Source organism: Gopherus evgoodei, chromosome 3 (genome assembly GCF_007399415.2).
Source record: "Gopherus evgoodei ecotype Sinaloan lineage chromosome 3, rGopEvg1_v1.p, whole genome shotgun sequence".
In the NCBI taxonomy this organism is placed as follows: domain Eukaryota; kingdom Metazoa; phylum Chordata; order Testudines; family Testudinidae; genus Gopherus; species Gopherus evgoodei.
Window position 1 is genome coordinate 9,912,709 of NC_044324.1, and position 14,941 is coordinate 9,927,649.

At 66.1% G+C, this 14,941-nt stretch overlaps 2 protein-coding genes across 23 annotated transcripts; one reads left to right on the plus strand and one right to left on the minus strand.

Annotated features, from left to right (window-relative positions):
* Positions 1–48: 48 nt before the first annotated feature.
* Positions 49–5,967, minus strand: ABHD1 (abhydrolase domain containing 1). 21 transcript variants are annotated; one of them, XM_030555005.1, is made up of 9 exons: positions 5,735–5,967; positions 3,802–3,927; positions 3,506–3,688; positions 2,871–2,916; positions 1,607–1,719; positions 1,250–1,423; positions 989–1,037; positions 748–913; positions 459–680 (listed from the first exon to the last, which is right to left on the minus strand). In XM_030555005.1, exons 1-9 carry the CDS (start codon positions 5,950–5,952, stop codon positions 475–477), a joined length of 1,281 nt encoding a protein of 426 aa, XP_030410865.1. In that variant the 5' UTR covers positions 5,953–5,967; the 3' UTR covers positions 459–474. The 21 variants fall into 21 exon arrangements, with proteins under 21 accessions (XP_030410850.1, XP_030410861.1, XP_030410856.1 ...); XM_030555006.1 differs by having other exon boundaries at positions 3,802–3,962; positions 5,735–5,920; XM_030554990.1 differs by having other exon boundaries at positions 49–1,037.
* Positions 5,968–5,980: 13 nt separating this feature from the next.
* CGREF1 (cell growth regulator with EF-hand domain 1) lies at positions 5,981–14,863 on the plus strand. 2 transcript variants are annotated; one of them, XM_030555018.1, is made up of 6 exons: positions 5,981–6,093; positions 9,358–9,458; positions 10,266–10,328; positions 12,471–12,541; positions 12,778–12,902; positions 14,001–14,378. In XM_030555018.1, the coding sequence occupies exons 2-6, from the start codon at positions 9,382–9,384 to the stop codon at positions 14,376–14,378; spliced, it is 714 nt and encodes a 237-aa protein (XP_030410878.1). In that variant the 5' UTR covers positions 5,981–6,093; positions 9,358–9,381. The 2 variants fall into 2 exon arrangements, with proteins under 2 accessions (XP_030410878.1, XP_030410877.1); XM_030555017.1 differs by lacking the exon at positions 5,981–6,093 and adding an exon at positions 7,075–7,170 and having other exon boundaries at positions 14,001–14,863.
* Positions 14,864–14,941: the final 78 nt, after the last annotated feature.

Below are 14,941 nucleotides of genomic sequence, written 5' to 3' on the forward strand. Positions count from 1 at the left end.
GGGGTGCAATGAATAGAAAATCCTGTTTTCTCTACGGTGCCCCCCTGGGTCTGGGCCCAGGTTGGGCCAGTCACTGCACAAGACCCCAGCCAGTTGGCTCCACTGGCCCTGGGCCCGGTGTTGGGCAGGCCTGGCCTGGCACAAGCTCCTCTGAGCCAGAGCCTGGCTGGGGGGAGCCCACCCTGTTCAGCTGCCCAGGGTGCACGGCCATGGTTCTGCCCCTCCCCCAGGAGGCAGGATATCCCCTGGGAAGAAGCTGGGCAGTGAGGCTCCCAAAGCTGGTCTCCATACAGCTCCCCCAGTCGTCCCCAGGCAGGGGTCCAGCAGGGCCTATCCCCTCTAGGGCCCAGGTCTCAGCCCTGCCCCAGAGCCCGGCTGGCCCCCACAGTTGGTGTCGCTGCAGCCGAGCCCTGGCCTGGTGCCCTGTCTCCTCCCTGTAGCTCATAGAGGACAGGAGGTAGCCGGGCAGGAGCTTTATTGTGGGGCTGGGCGCTCGGGTCCCAGGCTGCAGCTCAGCTCCTGGCTGTGCTCGAAGGCGGCAGTGAGGAACTGGGCGAAGACGCGGTCCATGTAGCTCTCGTGCCGGGGGAAGAGCCCCTCCAGGAAGCCGATGTGCCCGCCACGTGCCGTCACCAGCACCGCCAGCGTGGGGAGACGCCGTGCCACAGCCAGGGGGATGGCTGAAAGAGAGCGAGTCAGGCAGGCCAGCCCCGCTGGGCCCAGAGCCCCCAGCCCCCCAGCACTCACCCTGCAGCGGCGAGAAGGGGTCGTCGGCTGCGTTGAGGCACAGCACAGGCAGGCGCACGGCGTGTACCAAGTGCGAGGGGCTGGCGTCCCGGTAGTATGCAGCACACGTCCCGTAGCCGAACACCACAGCCGTGTAGCGCTCGTCAAACTCCCGGATGCTGCGTGCCTGGGGCAGAGAGGGGGTCAGGGCCAGGGGTGCGGCTGGGCAGGGGAGGATATGGCAGGGGGACACACAGCATACCTGCAGTACGTGCTCCACATCCACCTTCTCTGCAATCACCTTCCTGTGCCTGCAATGGGCCCCACAGTCAGCAGGGGACTGCCAAGCAGGACAGCCAAGAGCCCCCTGACCCGCATCAACCAGCCCCACAGCCTCCTGACACCCCCTGAACATGCCCCACACCTCCCCACCACATACAGGGGGTTGGAGGGTCAAGTATCAGCCCCCGAGTCCCCCCAACCTCTGTGTACCAGCCCTCCAGGCCCCCTGACCCAGCCCCACCGGCTCACGAGGTGGCAGAGGTTGGCCGTGAGGCGCCGGTTGAACAGCAGGAAGTTGAGCGGCTGCTCCAGCGAGCGGCTGGAATCCTCCGTGTCCCAGGGGACGGACAAGGTCATGGCAGCCACCAGCCCCGTGTTATGCCCCCGCTGCGCCAGGTACTTCAGCACCAGGATCCTGGGGAGACAGCACTGCAGGTGGGCTGGGGCTCGGGATTAACCCTTCCCCTCCCTGTGCTGTGCTGTGCCAGCCCCCCTCCCCTTCCCCAGCTTGGGGGGGACAGACATTCACCACCACATACCTGGGAGATTAATCCCTCACCTCCCTGTGCCAGTCCCCGGGGAGCCCCCTGCTCCTCACCCGCCTAGCGAGACACCCACAGCCAGCAGTGGTGCCCGCGGGTGCTGGGCCTTGATGTGGGTGATCACGGTCTGCAGGTCCTCCGTGTTGCTTGCGCAGAAGGCTCTGGGGGTCTAAGAGTGAGAGCAGAGCTGAGGGGGGCAGGGTGGCGGTGACCCCGGGGAGGTGGAGCTGGGGGGGGGGTGTCCCTGGCTGACCTCAGTTAATAGGGGCACCATGGAGCTAACAGGGATGTTCATGCCAGATCCCCCACTCTTGCATGGGAGGGGGGTCCTGGCCTCCCAGGGGCATGGGGAGGGTTCAACCCTGAGAGCTGTTTGCAGGTGGGATGGAGCAAAGTGCCACCAGACTGGGCCAGCTAGCCCAGGACCCCAGCCCTGGCAGCAGCCAATGCCAGGTGCCCCAGAGGGCATGAACAGAGCAGGGAATTGTCCAGTGATCCACCCCGTCGCCCATTCCCAGCTCCTGGCAAACAGAGGCTGGGACACCATCCCTGCCCAGCCTGGCTAATAGCCATTGATGGACCTGGCCTCCAGGAACTTATCTAGTTCTTGTTTGAACCCTGTTCTAGTCTGGGCCGTCACAACATCCCCTAGCAAGGAGTTCCACAGGTTGGCTGTGCCTTGTGTGAAGAAACACTTCTGCCTTTTGTTTGTTTTAAACCTGCTGCCTGTTCATTTCCTTTGATGGGCCCTTGTTCTTGTGGTATAAGGAGTAAAGAACACTTCCTTAGTCACTCTCTCCACACCACTCAATTTTATAGACCTCTGTCATATCCCCCCTTTGTCGTCTCTTTGCCGAGCTGAAAAATCCCAGTCTTACTAATCTCTCCTTAGACGGAAGCTGTTCTATCCCCTAATCCTTCCTGCACCTTTTCCAACCATAAAGGATCCTTTTCCGAGCTGGGCTGACAACAGCCGCCTGCAGTGTTCCAGGTGTGGGCGGCCCGTGGATTTATACAGAGGTAATCGGATATTTTCTGCTGTCTTATCCAGCCCCTTCCTCAGGGCTCCCCGGCTGCTGCTGCCCACGGAGCGGCTGTTCTCAGAGAACCAGCCCCAGGGAGGCCGAGATCTCTCTTGAGGGGTCACAGCTGGCTTAGCCCCATTGTTTTGCCTGTATAGATGGGACAGCAGCTCTGCCCTCCCCTCCAGGGCCCATGGAGCATGCTGCCATCCACCCCCACAGCCTCCAGAGCCCTGGGCCAGGATCTCTGTGTTGGAGCCGCGCCTCAAGGCCCCCCCCGGGGACACAGCTCACTCACCAGCAGCTCCTCCCCCTTGCACCCGCGGTTATTGAACACAACAGTCCTGGGAAGAGAGATGGGTGAGGCTCCCTGCCCCCTTCCCCCACGACCCCTCCATCTCCACTCTCCATGTCCCCCCTTCCCCCTCCATCCCCACCCCTCTGCATTCCCACCAGCCCCCCTTCCCCCATGACCCCTCCATCCTCACCCCTGCATCCCCACCAGCCCTTCCCCCATGACCCCTCCATCCTCACTCCCCACACCCCCCCTTCCCCCATGACCCCTCCATCCTCACCCCTGCATCCCCACCAGCCCTCTTCCCCCATGACCCCTCCATCCTCACCCCTGCATCCCCACCAGCCCTTCCCCCATGACCCCTCCATCCTCACTCCCCACACCCCCCCTTCCCCCATGACCCCTCCATCCTCACCCCTGCATCCCCACCAGCCCTCTTCCCCCATGACCCCTCCATCCTCACTCCCCACACCCCTCCATCCCCACCCCCCATATCCCACCTTCACCCATGACCCCACCAGCCCCCCTTCCCCAATGCCCCGCAGAGGCTGGCACTGACCCAGATGCCTCACTCGGGGGCTGACCATGAGGCCGGGCCCCTGGGTCACCCGGGGTCCTGCTCCTGCGCAGCGTCTCACCTGAATCCCGCACGGGAGGCCTGCTGCACCAGGTGCAGGACGTAGGTGGCCTGGCTGTTGCTGGTGAGGCCTGGCAGCAGCAGGACAGTGGGGCGTGTGCCAGGCTCCGGGTACCGCTGGATCTCTGCATTGTCCACCCAGTCCAGCAGCAGCTGCCCTCCATCCGCCGTGCGGAGCAACTCGCTGGGCAGGGAGCACAGGGTGGGGTGAGCCCCGGGCAGCAGAGGCCTGGGCCGCACCCCATGGGCACAGCCTGGGAGTCACGGAGCAGCCCAGCTTGAGAACCCAGCACGCACCTTCGGTAGGAGACCTGGAGCCGGGACTGGAGGAAGAAACGCAGCAGGGTCTGGAGCCGCCCCTCGAAGCACCAGGGTGTGGGGTAGAAGGGCTCGCAGACGACGGGGCAGTGCGCCTCCAGGAAGCTGCAGAACGACAGCCCACCCACCAGCAGGGGCCTCTGGGGAGAGATTCGGGGAGAGCTGAGGCCAGCCCGAGCCCAAGGATGGGCCTGGCTCCCAGGCCCCAGCAGCTCCAGCACGGCCTGGCTTGTCAGAGCCCGTCAAGCTCGCAGGCCCTGGCACAAGCCATGGCCACGGCCCCCAAGATCCCGCGACATGGAGCTGAGCCAGCAGGGACAGAGCCTGGCCCCAGCTCACATGTCGAGAGGCCCTGCTAGCTGATCCCATCCAGCCCCCAGGTGCTGGGAGCAGGGGTGTGCAGGCAGCACCCGGGGGTGGGTGGGGGTCACCGTCATCCCCGAGCAACCAGACTCCAGGGTACGGCCCTGCCCCACCCAGCTGAGGCGGGCCGGGCGGCGCCGTTCTAGGTCAGAGGTGAGATGGGGCCACAGGACGAGGGCAGAGAGGAACCAGGAACAGAGATGCACCACGTGGGGGCTGGGAGGGAGCGGCTGTCCCCCAGGGCACCCCTGACAGACTTGTGGGGCCAATGCCCAGAGCAGAGGGATCAGGGGGCTGACGGGAGGTCGTTCTCATCACAGCTCGGCCAGCTGGCATTCAGCATCCGAAAACACGGAGACAAATGCCAGCAGGCCCGGGGCTGCGGCCTGGGGCACTAGGCTCTGTTCCAGCCTGGAGGGGCCCTTCCCTGCTTCAGCCCCTGCCTCCCAGCCACAGCGGCTCCCCCCAGGGGAAGTGAGACACTCCCCAGCTGTGCGATGGGGCAAGGACGCTTCTCCGGGACTGACCTGAAACAAGGTCAGCGCAGCCGTGCCCAGGAACCTGGCTGGGGCGTCGGGCACCGCCCGGGACAGGCTGCACCCAGCTGGCGAGTCCCAGCCACCGGCCAGGCCAGAACAATCCCCCAAGGGCTTGGAGGGAGCAAACCAGCAGGAGGCAGCGCAGCCCCAGGGGACGGGTCCCTGCCCCCCAACAGCTGGTTGTCAGTTCTGAGCTCCAGGCTAGGAGGGGTCAGGCCCCAACTGAGGCCCCTGGGGACATCAGTGCTGGAACTGGGGGGCTGCTGCACCCCCAGCTTGGCGTGGTCTCCATCATCTCCAGGTTCAGTGGCTTCGAGCGCCCCCACTACACAGTCTCAGCCCCCCTGCCTGGGAAGGAGGGGTTATTTGTGCTGGGAGGGGTGTCACAGCGAGGGGGGGCTCTTGGGGTTGGGACCCCCCATCGCTCCCAGCTCGGGCGGGGCTCAGAGCTGTCCCACAGGCAGCGCCAGGGCTCCAGCCCAGGCCAGACAGCGCCCCGCGACCCTACAGCCGGGACACGCGGGACCGACCCCACACCCCGCAGCGCTGCCCAGATGGACCCCCCCCCCCCGGGACCTGACCGGACAGACCGACCCCCCCCCCCGCGAGCTGACCGGACAGACCGACCCCCCCCCCCCCGCGCTGCCTGGACGGACCAACCCCCCCCCCCCGCGAGCTGACCGGACAGACCGACCCCCCCCCGCGAGCTGACCGGACGGACCGACCCCACACCCCGCAGCGCTGCCCAGATGGACCGACCCCCCCCCCGCGAGCTGACCGGACAGACCGACCCCCCCCCCGCGAGCTGACCGGACGGACCGACCCCACACCCCGCAGCGCTGCCCAGATGGACCGACCCCCGCGAGCTGACCGGACAGACCGACCCCCCCCCCCGCGAGCTGACCGGACGGACCGACCCCACACCCCGCAGCGCTGCCCAGATGGACCGACCCCCCCCCCCGGGACCTGACCGGACGGACCGACCCCCCCCGCGAGCTGACCGGACGGACCTGCGCGACGCACACCCAGTAGTAGCCCAGGAAGGCGGCGCTGGCGGCCAGGAGCAGCGGCTCCCCCCAGCCCCGGAACAGCAGCTCGGGCACGAGCCCCAGCGCCCCCCCCATCCTGCAGCCGCCTGAGTCTGGCAGCTTCCGGCAGGCCCCGCCCTGGCCAGCAGCCATCTTTGTGAGGGGCAGACTCCGCCCCTGCAACACCGGCCGGTAGCCATCTTTGTGAGGGGCAGGCCCCGCCCCTGCCAACCCCGGCCGGTAACCATGTTTCTGAGGGGCAGGCCCCGGCCAGCAGCCATGTTTGTGAGGGGCAGCCAGGCCGGCCCTGATTAACCCCGTAGGTGCCGGGCGACAGCAGAGTAAGGGTAGCTCGGCGCCGGAGAGGGGTATGGGTCTGTTGCGTGGACCTGGTGGAAGGGTGTCACTGTGCTGGGCGATGGGCCAGGCGGGTGGCACCAGGCAGGGAGGGGGGAGCTGGGTGGCACGGGGAGGGGGATGGGCCAGGCAGGGGGTGGCAGGTGGCACGAGGATGGGAAAGGGGAGCTGGGTGGCCCCGGGCGGGGGAGGGGTCTGTGGGGTGGCACGGGAGGGGAAGGGGGAGCTGGGTGGCACCGGCTGGGGAGGGGGGTGGTAGGTGGCACCTGGCAGGGGGTGGTGGGTGGCACCTGGCAGGGGGTGGCAGGTGGCACGAGGATGGGAAAGGGGAGTTGGGTGGCCCCGGGCGGGGGATGGGTCTGTGGGGTGGCACGGGAGGGGAGGGGGAGCTGAGTGGCACCGGCTGGGGAGGGGGGAGCTGGGTGGCACCGGCCGGGGAAGGGGGTGGTAGGTGGCACCTGGCAGGGGGTGGTGGGTGGCACCTGGCAGGGGGTGGCAGGTGGCACGAGGATGGGAAAGGGGAGTTGGGTGGCCCCGGGCGGGGGATGGGTCTGTGGGGTGGCACGGGAGGGGAGGGGGAGCTGAGTGGCACCGGCTGGGGAGGGGGGAGCTGGGTGGCACCGGCCGGGGAAGGGGGTGGTAGGTGGCACCTGGCAGGGGGTGGTGGGTGGCACCTGGCAGGGGGTGGCAGGTGGCACGAGGATGGGAAAGGGGAGTTGGGTGGCCCCGGGCGGGGGATGGGTCTGTGGGGTGGCACGGGAGGGGAGGGGGAGCTGAGTGGCACCGGCCGGGGAGGGGGGAGCTGGGTGGCACCTGGCAGGGGTGGTAGGTGGCACCATGCAGGTGGCTCTGGATGGGCCGGGCCGGGCTTTGCGGTTCCCCTGCCGGAGGCTCCGTGCCCGGACGGGTCCCGCGGGGACCGGGGACGTGTCCCAGCCACGTGGACTCGCCTCTTAGGGGCGGGGCCGAGCGGGACTCGGGGCGGGGCCGCAGCTCGGGAGCCGGGAGTTGGAGGAGGGCCGGGCCGGGCGCTGAGCCGCTGCGGAGCCGGCGGGATGCAGGTGCGTGTGTCCGTGCAGTGGATGCCCTGGGTGCAGTGGGGGACCGTGTGGCTCTGGGTGTAGTTAATGCAGTGGGTGTGGGTGCCCTGGGTGTATTGTTGCAGTGAGTGTTTCTGGCACAGCGCATACTGGTGCCTCCCCTGGGCTGATTGCAGTGCGGGCCGTGTGGCTCTGGGTGCAGTGGGTCGTGTGACTCTTGAGTGCAGTGGGTGCAGTGGGGGGCCGTGTGGCTCTGGGTGCAGTGAATGCAGTGGGTGCCCTGGGTGCAGTGAGAGGCCGTGTGGCTCTGGGTGCAGTGAATGCAGTGGGTGCCCTTGGTGCAGTTGGGGGCCGTGTGACTCTGGGTGCAGTGGGTGCCCTAGGTGCAGTGGGGGGCCATGTAACTCTGGGTGCAGTGAGTGCAGTGGGGGGCTGTGTGGCTCTGGGTGCAGTGAATACAGTGGATGCCCTGGGTGTAGTGGGGGGCCATGTGGCTCTGGGTGCTCTGTGCTGGGTCTGTGTGTTGACGTGAGACCGCGTGTCCATGGTGTGCCCACGTGTGCAGTGTGCACCTGTGGGGTCTCTGCATTGGCCAGGGGGGTACCAGGGAGCAGTTGTCAGGGTGTTCTGTGTGCGGGGCTTTGTCAAGGTGTGACCGAGGGGTGCCACCTGGGACAGGGCTGTGTGGCTGAGGGAGGCTGTTGTGTGTCATTGTGCCCGGCGGGCACTGTCTGGCTGTGCTTGGTGCCCAGGCTTGGCGCTGGCTGTTGTGTGTGTGTGGCCAGGAGCTGGGGTGTGCTCGGGGTGGGGGCTCTTGCTGGTTCTGTGCTCTAGGGATGTTTTGCTCATGGGGTGCATTGGGGGTAGGGGGGTCTCCTGTAGGCTCTGGTCACTCTTCTAAAGGGCTCTGGGCCCACCCTGGGGCCCGGTGGGGGACAATCCCTGCCCTGCACCCTGGCTGGGTCTGCGTGTACGATGGGCATCTGGTGGCATTGCCAGTCATGCTACCGTGGGTGCTCCGTCCTGCCCACCAGGCCTGGCCCCACCCAGCTAGGGGTGGCTTTGGCTAATGCATGTCCTGCGGGCATCTCTGCCAGTGCCAAGACATGCTGGGTACACTCTGTATGCCAGGGCTGGGTGGCATTCACACAGATGAGACACCTTAGAGCAGGGTGGACGCACAGAGTCAGACTGCTCCAGAGGGTGCTAGGGAGCTGGGACAAAACAGGGCAGGAACGGGGCAGCTGGAGAGCAAAGGGGCTTACACTGCCCATAAAGCACTTTGGGCGTCTCCAGAGGGCCCCTGCCACGGAGACGCTGCGCTGAGCTGGGGCCTCGTCCTGTTGACGCCTGACCTGGAAGAGCTGCACCTGACATGGCGTTGCCTGTGGCTCTGGTCGGTGGAGACGAGGACAGACCAGGGTCAGACCCATGTTGCTACCTTGGCTTCTGGCGGGGGTGGTGTCACGGAGTGTGGGGGAGTCCGGCCCTGCACCCCTCTTCCTGGGACCCACAGTGACTCTCAGCCAGGCAGTAAAACAGAAGATTTATTGGACAACAGGAATGCAGGTTACAGCAGAGCTTGTGGGCACAGCCAGGACCTCTCAATCGAGTCCTTCTGGAGTTTCAGGGTGCTTGGGTCCAGCATAGGGTCCCCTGAATTCCCCTCATCCAGCCCAAAACCGAAACTGAACTGCCCCTCCTCCCGCTGGCCGATCCCTTTGTCCAGCTTCCCAGGCCAAGGTGCTAACCCCCTCCCCACTACCTGGCTCAGGTTACAGGCTTAAAGATCCTGTCCCTCACCTAAAGACATCCCCAGCTCTCTCATCCACCATGCAGACAGCCCCTACTCCATCACAGGTGGGGGGTTGCAGACACGGTCACAGCCCCAGAGCAGGGCGTGGGGAGCCTAGATGCCCCAGAGCAGCCTCCTCACTGGCTCAGCCTCCCGCAGCCCTGGCCAGCCGGCGCCCAGCTGATAGCGGAGCGTGGCATGGCCATCCTGGGGGCTGACTCACCCTGCTTGGCACACGCCCAGGGGACCCCACACAGTGCCTCGCTGGGGCTCTAGGCACTCCATGGAGCCTGCACCAAAGGCCAGGCCCCAGTGGAGTCAGATGCCACCGGAGGGAGACTCAGCCTATGAGTTACATGGACCCCAACGCTGGGCTCCGGCAGGGGGGTGATGCAGCTGCTTGTCCCCCCCAGGGTGTCCCCAGCTCTGGTCTCAGGATGAGGAGCTTGCTGCTAGTGTCTCTGCTGCTGGCCATGACTCCTGGCTGGGCCGCGCCCAAGGACAGCGCCAACAGGTATGGGAAAGCAGGTCTGCCATGGCCCTGCCAGGTGGGCGGGATGGGGAAGGAAGCCTGAGTGGGGAGAGGGGCAGGAGCCTTGCCTGGGGGAGCGCCCAGCAGGGGGTGCTGTGGGGAGCAGGGCCATAGCACTGGCTGGGCGGGCACTCGGGAACAGGACTGGAGCCCTGGCTGGGACAGGTGGGGCCAGAGCCCTGGCTGCAGGGGGAGGCTGGAGGGGTGAGGTGAGAGCCCTGGCTGCAGGGTGTTGGTGCTGGGGGGGTGGGGCTGGAGCCCTGGCTGCAGGGGGTTGGTGTTGGGGGGCAGGGCCAGAGCCCTGGCTGCAGGCAGGGGCGGCTCTAGACATTTCACCGCCCCAAGCAGGGCGGCATGCTGCGGGGGCGCTCTATCGGTCCCTGGGAGGGTGGCAGGCAGCTCCGGTGGACCTCCCGCAGGCGTTCCTGCGGAGGGTCCGCTGGTCCCACAGCTTTGGTGGACCACCAGAGCCGCGGGACCAGCAGACCCTAGGCAGGCATGCCTGCGGGAGGTCCACTGGAGCCGCCTGCTGCCCTCCCGGCGACTGGCAGAACGCACCTCCGGCATGCCGCCCCAAGCACGTGCTTGGCATGCTGGGGCCTGGAGCCGCCCCTGGCTGCAGAGGGTTTGCTGAGGGGGCAGGGCCAGAGCTCTGGCTGCAGGGGGGTACTGGGGGGAGCCCATGTGTCTGTACTGCCCCATTGGCTGCTCTAAGCACTGGGATTCCTGTGCTGTGCTGTGGGGCTGGATCCTGCCCCTGTGACCCATTTTGCCGTTTGTTGCTCCCAGGTCTGAGGGCCCTGCTGCAGGTCCTGTTCCCAATCTTCTGCACCCTGAGCCGGAGGAGCTGCGGTGAGTCCAGCTCCCCCAGGGAGGGACCCCGGGCCTGGGGCTGAGCAGCTGGCAGGGAGCCCGGCCTGTGGAGGGGCAGGTCTGTGGGGGTTTCCCTGGGGCCCCAGCCCCTGGATGTGTTGTGGGGGTGGAGGGCACTGACTGGGGTGGGATCTGCCTGTCCGAAGGTGCAGGCTTTGCAGGATGCTTTGCGGCAGTGATGCGCCTGGCTGTGGCCCAGGCAGAGCGACCTGGGACGGGGGGTGGGGTGGGTGTCACATGCAGGGAACATAGAGCTGGGCAGGACAGAGAATGAGAAAGCGTAAGCACAGCCAGTGGTCCAGCTGGCCCAGGACTGGTCTGCTAGTGCCAGGCACTTCACAGGGAGTGAACAGAACAGGACCCTGCCCCTGTAATCCAGTCCAGCTTCTGGGCTAGGGACACACAGAGCAGAGGGTGTGTCCCCCCCAGCCTGGCTACTAGCCATTGAGGGACCCAGCCTCCAGGAACTGAGCTGGTTCTGTTTGAACCGTTCTAGTCTGGGCCTTCCCAACATCCTCCGGCAAGGAATTCCACAGGTTGACTGTGCGCTGTGTGAAGAAATACTTCCTTGTGTTTGTTTAAACCTGCTGCCTGTTCATTTCATGTGGTGACTCCTTGTGTTATGAGGAGTAACTAACACTTCCTTATTTATTGTCTTCACACCAGACATGATTTTATAGACCTCTGCCATATCCCCCCTGTCACGGAGTCCCCGGGCAATGCTCTGGAACTGCTCCCCACCAAGCCAGGCAGGACTTTGGGGAGCCTCCTCTTCCTTGGAGCAGACTTGTTCAGGGCAAGAAGCTCACACAGCTTCACCTCCTGGGTCTCTCCTTGGAGCATTCAGCATCCTCTGCCCCTCCGTGCGCTTCCCACAGCGAGTCCACCCCAGCGGGGTCCTGGGGAAGCCACAGGGTCCTGCACCCCCACTTTGCAGTCAGACGTGACTCTCAGCCAGCCAGTAACACAGAGGTTTATTCGATGACAGGAACAGGGTCTAAAACAGAGCTTGTAGATACAGCGAACCGGACCCCTCAGCCGGGTCCATTCTGGGGGCAGTGAATCAGACCCACCCCCATCTGCACTTCACTCCTCGTCCCCAACCAGCTCCAGACTGACAACCCCTCCAGCCCCTCCTCTCTGGTCAGCTTCTTTCCCAGGCCAGGAGGTCACCTGATCCCTTTGTCTCCAACACCTTCAGCTGGCACCTTTGCAGAGGAGGGTCCAGGCCATCAGTTGCTAGGAGACAGAGTGCCAGGCATTTAGGTGCACTGGCCTTCTGCTCTGCAGCAACCATACACCCTTATCCCAACACCTAGATATTAAGAACTGCAGAGGGGACACTGAGGCACCAACACAGTATTCAGAGGGAACATTAAGAACATTCCCAGTTTGTCACACCCCCTTAGTCATCTCTTTGCCAAGCTGAGAAGTCCCAGTCTTATTAATCTCTCCTCATACGGAAGCTGTTCCATCCCCTAATCATTTTGTTGCCCTTCTCTGAACCTTTTCCAATTCCAATAGACTTTTGAGATGGGGAGACCACATCTGCACCCAGCATTCAAGGTGCAGATGTACCATGGATTTATATAGACACAATATGCCATTCTCTCTCTTTTTCTAATGATTCCCAACATCCTGTTCGCTTTTTTGGCTGCCGCTGCACATTGAGCGTTCTCAGAGAACTAGCCACAATGACTCCAAGATCTCTTTCTTGAGTGGTAACGGCTAATTTAGACCCCATCATTGTATCTGTCTGGGTGGGATTATGGTTTCCAATGTGCATCACTTTGCAGTTCTCAGCCTTGAATTTCACCTGCCATTTTGTTGCCCAGTCCCCCTGTTGGGTCCCAGGGCTGAGTGCAGCGGGGGTGGGCCCTGGGAGCAGTTGGGGGGCAGAAGGGACCCCACTTGCCATGCTGGCTCTGGGCCTGGCGCACTGCAGACCGAGGCCTGCCCCAGAGCAGAGCGGGCAGAGATCAGCCAGGGAGGAGATGTGCCTGCGGTCTTGGCAAACCGTTAATTGGGAGTCGGATTTGTCCAGCCTCGCCTTGGCCCTTTCTGTGCTCTCCCCTGCCCCCCGCAGCCCCCCGCCTGGCCTCACTCTGCTCCCTGTTGCAGGCTGCTGCAGCGCTACCTGCGGAGCGTCTGGCAGATGGCACAGGACCCCGCGCACATGACGAGGGAGCAGGGTAAGGGTCACGTCAGTGCCAAGGGGGGGCTGGGCCCATGGGGAGCTGTGCTCATGCTGGGCTCAGGGGGTGAGGGTCCCTCTCACACAGCGATGGCAGCTGATACGTTCTGGCCCTGTTCCCGGGCAGGGGGTGCCTAGGCACCATGCGGACACTCCTGCCTAGCTCCCCCTCTGCCCCCCACATCCCTGCCTGCCCCCAGTGCCCGGCCCCCCGTGACTCCCCCTCTCTTGCAGTGCTCCTCTACCTCTTCGCACTGCACGACTACGACCGGAGTGGGCAGCTGGACGGGCTGGAGTTCATGCAGCTGCTGATGGAAGTGGTATCCCAGCACGCCCAGGGGCAGCCTTCGCCCGACGCGGTAGGTGCCACTCAGACCCCCCCCCAGGGGCTGGGGAGCCACGGGCCAGCTGGGCAGGGGGGAGTCCATGCACGGCCAGGGGCCAGCAGGCATGGGGGTGGGTGCATCTCCCCCAGAGCGCAGGCAGCAACAAGGAGAGCACCTCGGGGATCCCCCCCAGGGAGGACAGAGCTCAGGCACCTCACGGTGCAAAGGCTCACGCCCAAGAGCCAGCTGGTTCCCACACCACCCGGCGCTCCCACCATGGGCCAGGCCCCATCCCCCACCCCTGGGCCAGGTGGGAGCCGGCGCCCCCTCCAGGGGACAGACCCATCCCCCGTCCCCCACCCCCGGCCAGGTGGGAGCCGGCGCCCCCTCCAGGGGACAGACCCGTCCCCCACCCCCGGGCAAGGTGGGAGCCGGCGCCCCCTCCAGGGGACAGGCCCATCCCCCACCCCCGGGCAAGGTGGGAGCCGGCGCCCCCTCCAGGGGACAGGCCCATCCCCCACCCCCGGGCAAGGTGGGAGCCGGCGCCCCCTCCAGGGGACAGGCCCATCCCCCACCCCTGGGCCAGGTGGGAGCTGGCGCCCCCTCCAGGGGACAGGCCCATCCCCCACCCCTGGGCCAGGTGGGAGCCGGCGCCCCCTCCAGGGGACAGGCCCATCCCCCACCCCTGGGCCAGGTGGGAGCCGGCGCCCCCTCCAGGGGACAGGCCCATCCCCCACCCCCGGGCAAGGTGGGAGCCGGCGCCCCCTCCAGGGGACAGGCCCATCCCCCACCCCCGGGCAAGGTGGGAGCCGGCGCCCCCTCCAGGGGACAGGCCCGTCCCCCATCCCCCACCCCCAGGCCGGATGGGAGCCGGTGCCCCCTCCAGGGGACAGGCCCGTCCCCCATCCCCCAGCCCCGGGCCGGATGGGAGCCGGTGCCCCCTCCAGGGGACAGGCCCGTACCCCATCCCCCACCCCCGGGCCGGATGGGAGCCGGTGCCCCCGCCAGCGGACAGGCCCGTCCCCCATCCCCCACAGGAGCCAGCCAGGTCCTTCCCCGCAGCCTGCACCCCCCGTGCTGTGCGAATGTCTTGTCTCTTCTCTCCTGCCCCTCTGCACATTCCCCCTGCAGGTGATCGTGGTGGTCGATGGGATCCTGGAGACTCAGGACCTGAACGGGGACGGGTTACTGAATCCCTCGGAGCTCCTGCTGCCCCCGGCCCAGGGCCAGGCTCCCCTGCCAGCCCAGACTGCCGCCCCCGCCGGGGAAGGGGTTGTGCAGTGGGCACCTGAGGAGCCGAAGCAACCTGCCACGGCCCTGGAGCTGCCAGGCGCCCAGGGTGCAGCAGACCCCGACGGGGAGCTCCCAGAGGCAGCGGGGCCCATAGCAGAGCAGCCGGGGGCTGAGGGGCCCTTGCTGAGCTGGACGGGGCCAGAGGCAGCTCAGCCTGAAGAGGCTGCCCGGGAGGCTCCAGGGGCCCAGGCCGCGGCCCCCAATGCTGAGATCTAGGCCCCCAGCCTAGATCCATGGAGAGCTCAGGGCACTGCCAGGGCAGATCAGAGCTGGCATGGGGGGTGCAGGGGTGGGGGGCAGCTGTGCACAGGGAAACTGAGGTGGTGGTGGGGAACCCCCCTCCCACACACACATTCTGGATCTGGCTGAGTGGTGCCAGGGGAGGGGGCTGCCTCTCTCCCCACCCCTGGGGAAAGCAGCTGGGCTCAGATGGAGAGGAGCGTGTGAGCTGCTCCTCAGGACAATGGGCTGTGGGGAGGCAGGTACCTGACCCCTACCTGGGCTGGGGAGCCCAGGAGCCAGGCACAGCATCCAAGCAGGGTTACCCTCGCCAGCGCTGACCTGGCCCTGCCAGAAGCTGGCTGCCTGGACTGAGGGGCACCGGGACATGTGCAATCAATCATGTAACTTACATTTTGAAACAGAAAAATATACACTGAGGCCCAGGGCTGCTGCCCCCTCGCTGGCTGCACTGCACTGCACTGCCCTGCCCCCCGGAGCCGTGGGGGTGGGGGGAAGAGAGGCGAGGGAAAGGAGTTTGCCCAGCTAGCAGGGCTCAC